This window comes from Eleginops maclovinus, chromosome 15 (genome assembly GCF_036324505.1).
Source record: "Eleginops maclovinus isolate JMC-PN-2008 ecotype Puerto Natales chromosome 15, JC_Emac_rtc_rv5, whole genome shotgun sequence".
NCBI classification, from domain to species: domain Eukaryota; kingdom Metazoa; phylum Chordata; class Actinopteri; order Perciformes; family Eleginopidae; genus Eleginops; species Eleginops maclovinus.
The window spans coordinates 11596190-11608497 of NC_086363.1; the positions used below are offsets into that span (position 1 = coordinate 11596190).

The 12308-nt window shown below is 39.2% G+C and overlaps 2 protein-coding genes across 2 annotated transcripts; one reads left to right on the forward strand and one right to left on the reverse strand.

Moving 5' to 3' along the window:
• Positions 1–4058: 4058 nt before the first annotated feature.
• On the forward strand, positions 4059–7532 carry mrps18a (mitochondrial ribosomal protein S18A). The gene is made up of 6 exons (XM_063901394.1): positions 4059–4271; positions 5314–5345; positions 5640–5744; positions 5835–5958; positions 6913–6985; positions 7078–7532. The coding sequence occupies exons 1-6, from the start codon at positions 4124–4126 to the stop codon at positions 7220–7222; spliced, it is 627 nt and encodes a 208-aa protein (XP_063757464.1). The 5' UTR covers positions 4059–4123; the 3' UTR covers positions 7223–7532.
• Positions 7533–7644: 112 nt separating this feature from the next.
• rsph9 (radial spoke head component 9) lies at positions 7645–12131 on the reverse strand. The gene is made up of 5 exons (XM_063901393.1): positions 11798–12131; positions 11523–11703; positions 10601–10730; positions 10254–10400; positions 7645–7918 (listed from the first exon to the last, which is right to left on the reverse strand). Exons 1-5 carry the CDS (start codon positions 12022–12024, stop codon positions 7758–7760), a joined length of 846 nt encoding a protein of 281 aa, XP_063757463.1. The 5' UTR covers positions 12025–12131; the 3' UTR covers positions 7645–7757.
• Between the last annotated feature and the right edge of the window lie 177 nt (positions 12132–12308).

Below are 12308 nucleotides of genomic sequence, written 5' to 3' on the forward strand. Positions count from 1 at the left end.
TTCACTTACATTTATCAACTTCAAATGAACGCTGATGTTGCTCCATGCCTGCTTGACGTGTAATTGTGACTTTCTTCTTTATAAGGCCACACGGACTCACTTTAATAAGGTCAACACATGTCAATGTTGTAATTACAGCTTGTTGCGTGCCCCCAAATGGCCCACAAATGAATATAAGTCTAAATTTAAAATACTGACCCAAAAACAGGATGAATGTATAGTAATTCAAGCCAGCAAAGGAAACAAAAAGTGGAAGCTCCTTTAAATTTAAATGGTCACCTCATAAGACACATGACCACTTTGAGTAAGAGGGACTGCAGTTGACTGGAAACCAGCTGGTCTATGTGAGAATGCCGCTGCAGGCGTCATGGCAACATGCACAAGGAGGAAGTTAAGAGGCAGCCATGGTGGGAAACTAATCCGGGCAGCGCTGCACAAATCCGCACAGCATGAGATGGCCCTGTGTCACATTAAAACATTTAAAACTTAAATGAAACACTGACAGGCTACTTTTCTCTTTCACTATTCGAACAGCTGAATCGTGATTGAGTCAAATGCAGGGATCCAGGTGAAGTTTTGGTTTTTAGAATAGGGTATCAATCCTCCTGATTTAATTGACTTCTTTGTTGCTATCCACTGCAAACACAACTCAACAAAAAGAAAACGCAGAGGGTACAAAATGTTTTCAAACATTAGAAGAGGACCACTTAGGAGCCAAGGACCTTTTGTTCGCATTGTATCGCTGGAAATGCAACCTGCATGAAAATTCTCTAAAAGGGCTTCTTGTCATAAAGTGTGAATCTGAGATAGACAGATGCAAGGGTGTACGTGTTTGTGTGCATACGTGGATTTTCGCACCAGTTGGGCTTGTGTGTGAGACAGAAGAGAGAAGCTGGCACTCTTAGAGGGCCAGGAGTGGGGAAAATCGAGGATAAGAGCCTTCTTCAAAGAGTAGCCAGTTTGTTAAAGAAGCCAGTGCCATTTAGCACGTACACCCAAAAAAGCTCCGGAAGGGTAGTGAGCGAGAGGGGCTGAGAAGCAGAGGAGGCGGGGCGGCTCGTTGATACTTGGATCGATGAAGATTCATGTCGCTTTCGTGACAGCTTTACTACAACATCAGAGCCATAAACACGCGTTGCATGTCACTCTAAACCTTGAGCTCCACTCCCAGGTCGATGAAACCTGCGTCTCTTGTTTCCAGTTGTCTGCTTTGGCAAGCTTCTTTCCTCTCACCTCATCTTACACTCAGTGTGGGCCTTTAACCAAAGCCATTCCCTTGAAATAGGCTAATTGTGTTCAGTTGACTTCCTTGGATGCAACAGCCCTTACAAGTTAATCACCCAGGAAAGCCTCTTAGTGACAGCTATGCCTTAATTGCATACCAGACTGTGCCCATCAATTTGGATGGCAGCAATCCACACATTCCATCTGCATGGGAATGAGACGATCTGTCCAAAACTTTTGGCTCTCACTGAGAGAAACCTTAACTCAGGAAACACTTATCAGAGAGAGGCATTAGAAAGCTTTGCAACAATTGTCAGAATGTGTAATTCAGTGATTCTGATTAAGCACTGAGCTCCTCAGATCCCACGGTGTTGCTGTTATGACCCCCTCGGAGGTCTTTTTGTGTTTAGACTCTTCAGCAGCGGCTAACTGCAGGGGCTCTTCAGTCTCCACCAAAACATTAAAAGCAAAACAAACTGACCAGTGTGACAATAAAAGGGGAATGCTGGCGGGATGGGTTGGATTTGTTTTTGTGTGATGTGACCGTGGCCACTCATCTTCGCTCCAGTCTCAGCTCCTCTGCTCGCCGCATGCTGCGTTTTAGCAGTTTGTCCGAGGAAGCAGGGTGAAAACTCTAACCTTTCCACACAGCAATAACTTCCCACCATGACATCGAACCAACATTGCTTCAGCGTCCCTCAGCACTCGCTGTGAAAATGTCAGACGAGCTCTTTTCATCTCGGGGAAATCCTATCTGATTTACTCTCCCCCCTCTTCTTCAGCTGAGGCGCCTGTTTGTATAGGGCCATGTTTCATTTGAATATCAAAGCCTGTGAGGAGGTGGCCAGACACTTTAAATGCCATTTTTTGGGGGTTTCTCTCAAGGAATGTGACTGCTTAAGTGTCCTTGACGAAGGGACCTGATCACTGAGACAATGCTTCCTTTGTGGCCGCAGGGTGACGGTAATCTCTATCTATCTACTCTCTGCTCCGTAGGCGAACACAGAAGTCCATTTTCATCTCAGTGTACAACTCTATAGGAAACACAGTTTAAATGGCGTTTGAGAAATTGTTAAATTGGTCATGAAACCAAACAACCATGGGGGAACATTGTTCCTTTATCCCAATCACATGTCTATTATGTTTGGAAAAACAACAACTGAGATATCCACTTTCTACAATGTACAATATACTCAAGTAAAATACTAGCTTTTAAATGAGTAAAAGGGCACTGATATTTTTTCTTGTAGACGAACAAAACTTTCCGTTTAAAAAAAGTGTAAAACCAAAACACCAACCGGCTGTCAATGAGGTAGATAAACCATTGGTTGGAATGTGTATCACATTGGTCGCGTATTTTTGTACCTAGATTTTGCCAAACAGACATTTCCCCACTCGTAAAAGTGTTGTTCTATAGGCTACTTGTGGTGGAAAACACAAAAATGCCCTTATAATTGTAATAGTCTAAGCCCATGAATTTACAAAAACTGTATATATATATATTTCTTTTGTTCTAGTACAACTTATGTGTGCTTTTCTGTATACTAATATGTTAGCTTATTCTGTGCTACTGCATGTCCCCTCTGTGGGACTGATAAAGGATTTCTGATTCTGATATTAGTAAAACTATTGTTGCTTGAACATTGAAACTCATGGCCCACTTAATGTTTCATATTTTGGATTATTTGGAAAATTGATTACATACACTGAGGACAAAAAGGTATCCTGTTGTGCAAATATAATAATTGTAGGTTAGAAAAGCAAACAGGGGGTTATGATCTTTCTATGAATGTGTGCAGTTGTTCAAGACCCAGCAAACAGAGACTGTCTTAAAATGGCCCTGCTTAACCTTATCATACAGCTGTGATTTGCTGAAGAATAAGTTCCATAAATATTTTACTGTATCTCAGAAGGGACTTAAGCACATCCGTTGTGTCAGCCCGACTTGGATCTCCTAATGGTTTCTTTATGCAAACAAGATGAAGCCATGAGATAAATCCTGAAAGCGAGCAAACAAAAACATAACTGGACAATGACATAGTGTTCTCATGATAACCGTATCAAACATCAGGCTCTTTATCTTCACTGAGTCTCTTCATCCGGGCATGAAGAATCTGCCTGTATCTTCTACTTTCTGCCACAAAAGTTTGGCGTGTTCCTACACTGCTCCTCTAGGTGCCTCTCATACCTCCATCTGATGAGTGTGGTATGAATAAAGGTATGAGCAGTAACCCTATCTTGTTATGAACTCTGAGCATCTTAACGAAAGCAAGGAGACACGCCGCAGTTTATCGTATAGACTGTAGGATATTTTCCCCCCTTGCACAGGCTTGTTATGTTAAAACCTTCCTTGCAGACAAATACATTCTAGCTTCACATTGATCCCTCTCTGACCTTTTAAGCTCTCTCATCTGGATGTCACTAACACTTTCCTTGGGAGATCTTCCTCTCCCTGATTTATTGCTTTTCCCCCTTGTGTTTAACTTTATTTGCTAAAGTGCTGCAATTTGTTTTTTTTTTGCTTTTTGAAGATTCATTTGATTAAAACTAGATACTGGCTCATGATGTGTTGTCTTTTGAGGCAAAGGTTTTGATAAAAGATCACAGCAATAATTGCATTTATTATCCGTATTTGAAATGGAATTTCCTATTGGACATGAAACCCTTTCTATCACGCCAGTTCTTTAAATACAAACATATGTCATACACGTACATCGGGGGAATTTAATTGATTTGTTTACTTCTTGTGTAAACTATGTTCTGCTGGAATGTGTGTTTTATTTATTGGTCTTCAACACCTTCGATGTAATACGAGGTCTTCGCCGTGAGTGGCGCTGTACTATTCTCGCGAGATTACCCCACAGGAAGACACGAAGAAGGCGAAGGTCAGGAATTAAACATGGCAGCCCGCAGTATGTTGAGGTCTGTCTGGACCTCATTTGCGGGCTTGAAATTGGGTGCCACGGGCAGCAATGTGATTTTCCAACAGCGGACAAATGTTCCCCAGCTATCGACTTTAACTATCCAGAGCCGAGGCATCCGTCAAGGTGAGATTTACCTGCAAACGTTTACATTTTAGCCCACCAATGCTAGAGGAGCTAACGTTAGCTGGCATGGTAAAGTGAAGACACTGACAGGCATTTATGCAGCTGCTTTATCTTTTTTATTGTATGTATTTTTCTTTTATAGAAGTGTACAACTGTGGTGGAATAAGTATTTAGATTATTTACTAGTACAAAAGCAAAGTTACAATTACAAGTAAAAGTCCTGCATTCAGAATACAACTTCAGTAAAAGTACAGTGGTATCAACAAAATGTACTTAAAGTTATTCTGCCGAAAAAAATGGTCTGTAATAATAAATGTGTGAATTATTATTATTATTATTATTATTATTATATGTAGGACATTATTTGATAATATTGTTGCATCAATTAGCAGTTTACTATTCGATAAACACAGTTCTGATAAAAACATTTTTTGTGAGATTGAATACTTCTACTGTTTTACACCTTAAAAAAGTTAGTTTATTAATAAGAGATGCATTATGTTAACAATTCTGAAAAGTGGCTAAACATGTTCAATTAAAGTAGTTGAGTAAAAGTACAATATTCACCTATGACATGTAGGGAAGTATAAAGTATCATTCAGTACTTTAAATCTTAGTACAATACTTGAGTAATGTACTTAGTTCCTTTCCACCACTGCTGTACAATGCACAGGAAATACTGTCTTATTACTAACGCTAAAACATAAATGAAATCAACGTACATTTCGGTGTACAGCTAGAATCCATTCAGGTAGTCTTTGTGTTGACATCTTTAAATGTAGTGTTTTAAAACATGACTATGAACAAGGGGAAAGAGTCACGATAAAATACACATACATGGGGAAGATATTAGGAATACAAAAAGTCTAAATACATATTTATGTGTATAGCAGTACATTTATATTAACTGGCTGTCAAAATAATTGTAACTGAGGATGTTATCACTTGGCATCATAAAAAGCTAACACCTCATTGTAAAGATTAGAAGGCTGTAAAACAATTCAGATCAAATGCCTAACATTATTTAATGTTTGTTTTTCAGTGGTGGAACAGCAGGAGGGTAAAACTACCACAGTGAGTACAACCAAACTGATGTCAAACTTAGTATGATGGTTTTGCTGCTGACAGCGCTTCAACAGTTTTAACTGAGATGTTACAATGTTGGGACGAAAAAATCCTGATAGTTTGGGCTTGAATAACAAATTAAAAGCAATAATAATGCTGCTGCTTTGCTGAAGTAGTGATATATCGTGGTAGAGAGGGACTCTGTATATAAACCTATACAAATTTTTTTAAAATCCATCAGCACATCTTATTTTGGGCCACCTAACAATAAACGTCCCCTAACATATTATTGCACTTGTACAGATTGAGGGACAAATACTAAACATTCCAGCGACACCAGAGCCTCCTAACCCTGCAGCCAAATGTCCGATCTACAGATGGAACCTGCAGCACAAGTACAATTACACGGTAAGTGCATACTCAGTAATAACCACATGATCTCAGACATTATGAAACGTTTATCAGTGGTTTATTCTTTCTCGCTAACACCCTCTCCAGGATGTCCTGCTGCTCAGTCAGTTCATCAGGCCGGATGGAGGCTTGTTGCCCAGGAGAGTCACTGGTCTCTGTCTTGAGGAACACCGCAAGATCGCCATCTGTGTTCAGATGGCTCACAGAGCAGGTCAGCGTTTGCGGTTTTTAAATCTTTGTCCCATACAAAGTCACATGTCTTCATTATCTGACACTTGGTACCTTAGATGACACAATTGTAATGATTGTGAGATATCTCCAAAAAGAAGTGAGTGTTTTAGATAAGAGGACGTATACATATGTGTTCAACCTGACACTGAAAAGATGTAAGAAGCCAAACATCTCTAAATATTATTTGTTTGTTTATTATTAATTAATTTAGTATTCAACCTGAACTGTTTTGTTCATCTGAGGAAACTGTGAGAGAGTGACATCAAAACAGACAGAAAGGCTGGTAAAGCAGTTAGTTACACAGGGCTAATTCTTATTCAGGTATCGTTACGGTTAAATCAACTCTACTTATCGTTTTGGTTCTTCTTCAGTACTAAATAATTGCTTATTCAGAACAGGAATATAATTTATTAATATTTTAACTGGTATCATTTCTGTGATATGTAATGATTGAGCTCTCTTGCCTGTTTAATACTGCGTTTAGGTAAGTAGCACTCTTGTTGTATTTTGTAAATTAGGGCTGTTCAGTCATTTAATATTGTATCGATATTGTGATATGGGATTAGATATCGTCTTAAGATTTTGGCTATAATATTGAGTGTTGTATTTTTCCTAGTTTAAAGGCTTTATTTCAGTACAGTGATTTAATTTTCTGAATCAACCAGACCTTTTCGATTGTTTGCCTTCACCTCTCAGTCCTTATAATCATATTACTGGTTATTATTTAGTCAAATTGTCATTGTGTAAATATTTGGTGAAAGCATCAATGGTAATAAACCCCTCAATACCATCGTCAATATCAAGGTATATGGTCAAAACTACTGATATATATGATTTTCTTTATACCTAGTGGGAATCAGACAATGAAATAACCTCTGTTAAAATACAAACAAGTATAAGAACATGGATTTTTTTATAACCTTTTGTGTTCCAGGTCTGCTCCCTGATCACAAACCCAAACCTCCAGAGAACCGCAACCCAACTAAGCCCAGGCAACAACTGAACAGGTAATGTACACATCTGTGTTTCTCACAATACCATCGATTGCCTGCACCAGTATCAATTCAAACTGAAACTAGCGATGATTTTTCGTTTGCAGGTACCTGACTCCCTGGTCCATTGACACGGTGAAACCCATTTACAAAGTTGGACTAAAGTGGAGTAAAAGGCGCATGGCTGTTGGCAGCCCATTACTCAAGAACAATGTGCGTTACGGGGTCAAGCACATGAATACCAAACACTGAAGGAGAGGAAGCCTGACGAATCCGTGTAGCAACTGGACGAAAGAGGGTGGGAGTTCCAAGTAGATCTTGCCCTGGGAAAAAGGCCTAAAAGCTTCACCCATCTGTATTTATTCTACCTTTTTGTTTATCAAGCTGCGTCACTCTTTGAAACGAATCGTCCTCAGCCTCACCCAGAACCATCTTTTCTGTTTCTGCTGGTGTACTCTCTGACAGCCTTATGTGAGCAACAACTGGGTCAGTGTCACAGCTTCAAAGTAGGTGGTATTTTCACTGTGTATACTCAAATGTGCAAATAAAATGTGTGTGTTTACTCGGTCTCTCAACCTGTGTTTACTGTATAGAAACAGCTTTTGTACAGGACAACTAAATAGAACAAAAAGCTTGTAGACACAAACTGCATGACTGTGACTTCTTTAGTTTATTTGTTTAGAGATCGAAGCAACAAAACGTCCGGGAATAATTAACATAGAATACTTTATGACAAATGTGAACAACAGAAGTGGAGAATTTGTAAATAGAAATATGAAAGCTGTTTTTATAACATGAAAGGAAGGTCCAGATTCTTCCTCCCATCACCGATATAGATGTATCCATGCTGCGGTGTCATTGGCACATGGTAGAAGTTCAGGCCGGGCCACAGCAGGCTGCGAAGCACGAGCACGCTGCTGGCACATTCAAGCTGAAGACTCCACGATCCTACGCGCAAAGAAGAGTCGAGGTAAATGACTGACAATAACCGCCACGTCATGCTGAGCAGGACTGAAATAGTGATCTTTGGAAATCAGAACAAGAAGGTTATCACATGCTTGAGGCGAGGGATACTCAATAAATCAAGTTGTGCATTTTGATGTCTACCTGTTTCCCAGTATGTCTGGGTGTGATTATGAACCCATTGGCTCAGGAAATGGAGATCAAGAGCAGCATCTGTGTTTGTGTGAAAGCTCTTTGATTAATGGTTTCTCACCAAGGGAGATTATTTACAGAATTAAGACAATTGTATCAACTCTTTTTTGAAAATGATCTGACAAATCATGAATCATTGAATTTAGCCTTCAGCTTATTACTTCAAAGGTGTATTAAGGTCATTGTAGAAAAAACAAACATGGGAGGGGTGTAATATCTGCATTTTTTTCTTTGTGACCTTAATCTAATTTCTTTCGCAAACGTATAACCTATAATCTCAGAAAATATACAAGGTTTATTTCTGTTAATCATTTTTCGTATGAATTTAAAACGTAATCCTGGAAATAGACCCCTCTCCTCTCTTTGAATTGATATTTTATACCTGGCATTGATACGCCGTCATAAATAGCTATACGGCTGCAGGTGTTGAAACCCAAAGCCATAAATCAAGAGCTGGGAACTGTTTTCAACATTGTTGTGGAACACAGGGGAAGCCCAACTTAAGGTCTCTGAGGAAAGCACCTGTCTTTCACTGCAGATACATCATACCTCCTTTTCCCCAGAGCCCCGTATGAAAAAGTGAAATTGTTCTCCTTTTTAGCAAACGCATGCGATCTGCCGTACAGACGGTGTGGCATTGAGACAGCTGTGTAATGTCTGCTGCAGTGATGACACTGCTGACATCCGCATCAACTCAAAGAACACACACAAACATAAACACATGTGGAAGCTCTCCTAAATCAAACATCTGTTACATGTTTGGTCATGGGCGCTAAACATTTTTTCTTTCACACACATCCACTTTACTGTACATCCACTCTATCAACATTCACTATGGCCTGGAGCACATCGAGCTAAGCAGCTAATCTCCAAATTTAGACACGGCTAAATTAATTCTAAATCTTTCCTGTCACGGTATCTATTCACATACTTTGCACAGCATCCATGTTTGCTTTTTGTTTGCTTCCTGAACATATGTATTACAGTTCAACAGCTCATATGTCGGAGCTTCCCATGAGGATTTAAAACAGAAACTTGAAAGAGTCAACATTTTTTTATGATTTAAATTACACAAAAATGTAAAAGCCTGTTCAGATTACAGGAGGTTTACTCATCTCAAGGAAGCAAGTCTCTGCATGTTCGTTCATGCTTTTTTTTAATGTACGAAAATGACGGGGGCTGTGAGGTAGTGCGGTCGTCTGTCAACCAGAAGGTTGTGGGTTTGATGTATCCTTGGGCAAGATACTTAACCCCAATTTGCTCCTGATGGCATGGCCAATGGTGTATGAATGTGTGTGAAAGGTAGTTCCCTACAGTAAAAGTGTACTGCTCTGTATGAATGGTGAATGACATGTAATGTAAAGCGCTTTGAGGGGTTGAAAAGACTGGATAAAGCCCTATGTATGTACAAGTCCATTTACCATTTACAAAAATGACAGTTACATGCTTTGAATACCAATTGGCAGCGATAATTTGTCCTAAATTGGCTAAAACAGGGATATTATTACTGGAATTGTTGTAGTTTGATTTACTACAGATGTAAGCAGTCCCATTAATCATGTTTCAGTTTGGTTTCAGGTGGTGCTCCTCCCATGAACTGGTTTATGTTCAGGTGTATTTCAAGCTAGTAATTAACTGTAATTTTTCTAGGAAAAACTTGAGGCCAACATATTTCTTACCAAACACACATCAGACATCTGTATGGAAAAAGTCTTCCAACATATTCCCAGAAAACGTAATTCATTGTGGCCTGTGGGTTATCCACAGAATTGATTTTATCCGTTTTATTCTGCTTAACTGACTGTTTTCCTGTTCAAATGACTCAAAATAAACTACTCTGGACTTTCATCAGTTGAATCAGCACAAAAATGTTTGCTTAAATCACACATCATTTAGTTGTAATGTAGTAACAGTTGGAACACACCATGTTGTACCTCTGGGTTTCTAAAGGCCTAAAGGTAACATGAACTAATGCTTAAAATAGCTGCTTGTTAATGGGTCCAGATCATGAGATTAACTTTGTTCCACTCAACGTAGTTTACTTTATAAACCTCTAAATGTTCAGCGATCATTAAAAAACAACTCTTGTGATTTATGACATGTTTGTGTGATGAAAAAAGACTTTCACCTTTAGGAATGTCATCACTCAGCACATCCAGGAAGTCGGTGGCTGGGTTTAATTCACCCATTTCCAGGATGGACTTATTCTTTAGATTCTTTGCTTTACTGAAGTGGAGGTAGTTGTCCAGCTTTCCAGCTTCTGAGTGAGACAGGCCTGAGGACACAAGGGCAAGTAACTCAAAACTGAGGATTGTGTCTTTAAAAAGCAGGCCTAGCAAAACCCAACATTTTGTGGAATATTTCCTGAAATGCTGTTTATCTTAATTCAAATAAATGAAACACCTAAGAGTCCACCACATGCAGCAGCACAATGGGACGGACGCACACCATGTGTAATAGCGTGATTGTATTTACCACCAAAGCTGCGGTTGATCTGTACAAGGCCATGAGGACTTTTGACGTAGGCGCCACGCGGTACCACAGATGCTTCGAAATCGATCTTGTGAACTGTGACGGCCAGCCGGCTCTCCTCATTCACTTTGGTCTGAAACCCAAAACAGTGCATCACAAAACTGGGTTTCTAGGACTGTACAGATACCCTTAATATCAGCCAGAAAAAAAATCTATGACTGAAAAATGAAAGCTCTCTGTGATTAAATTCTCTTTCACTTCCTCTTCTTTGATTACAGTATTCGTTTGTTGCAGAGATAACTGACAGGAGATATTGTGAGCCTAAATATACTGTATATGCTGGCAGATGTAGGACATTGACTTTTCTTACATTTCATGTTTTTTTGTATGGTTAATTTTGGTCCCACATCCTTCCTTGGTTTGGATCTAAATATAGCTTTGCTGCAATTTGTTGTGTTAAATACTTTTTTCTTTAAAAGACAGTTTTGGCTGGGCAATATGAGGAAAATAAAAATACTGTTGACCAAATATTTCATTATCTATATGTGACAATATTGTAGGGTTGATTATTAATGCCTTCAAAACATGTTCACATTATGAGAATTTCGATAAATAATCATTAGTACTGTGAATTAATGAGTAAGTGAGTAAGGGCAGATAATAGAACATCTTAAACAGTCTGGTAAGATCACTTAATATTAGGATATCCAAAATGTAGGACAATATTGTCTCAAATAATGATATTGATACAGTATTAATATATTGCCCATTCCTACAGCCAATGAATTAAATTATTTTTGTGAAAAAACACCAACTAATAACACTAGATATTGAATTTCTGCGTACGGCTTAATATTTTTTACTATGTTTAATTTACAACCTCACTATTAATCACTATTTTCTTTTTATCATTGATTATACTCACCACCACCTCCTCCTCCTCCTCCTCCTGTATAGCATCAGCCCTACCTCCTGGCCTGCGGATCTCAACATGCTCATACACAAATGAGGGGTCTCCTAAGAAGCGACCCTTTGCAGCTTTGGACACTTCCTCGATCACAGAGTCTGTGGCAGGGGGGAGCAGCATCCAGTCCATGCAGTTGAAGCTGGAGACCATAGGACAAACAGGTACATTACAATGTCAACGGCAGATATAAAGTAGTTCTCCCACAATGGAACACATAACCACGGTTATCCTACCTATAAAGAAACTTTTTATCCTTCATCTCATCCTCTCCTCTCCCCTGAGCGATGAAGTAATCCTCCTTTAATCCCAATATTTTGCCCCAAAACAAGACACGATGGAACTTGTAGTTTTTCTTCAGGATGACCAGGGAAGTCTGCAAAGCGGTTCTTTGCTCAACGTTTAGAGTACTTCCGCTACCGGCGACTAGTTCTAAAGAACAGTACAACGAGTTTGAGTCCATTGTTAACTAACTAAACCACGTTATGTCGCATATATATGAGTTACCTTGGCGTTTGTTTGGTGATGTAAACTACTTGCTAGCTATCATAAGAGCTAACCTTAGCCTGATGTTCCGAGCGCTAGTGTTTGGTTGCTAATGACAACAAAGCTTGTTGCTCTGGTTGTCACAGCAACGCCTCGGTTCTTGGTCGTGATCTGACTTTTTTTGTTGTTGCAAATAACCTTTATAGAGTGTAAAAATAACAGTGTAAAGAGAAACAACACTTGTATTTGTTAACATTTCGC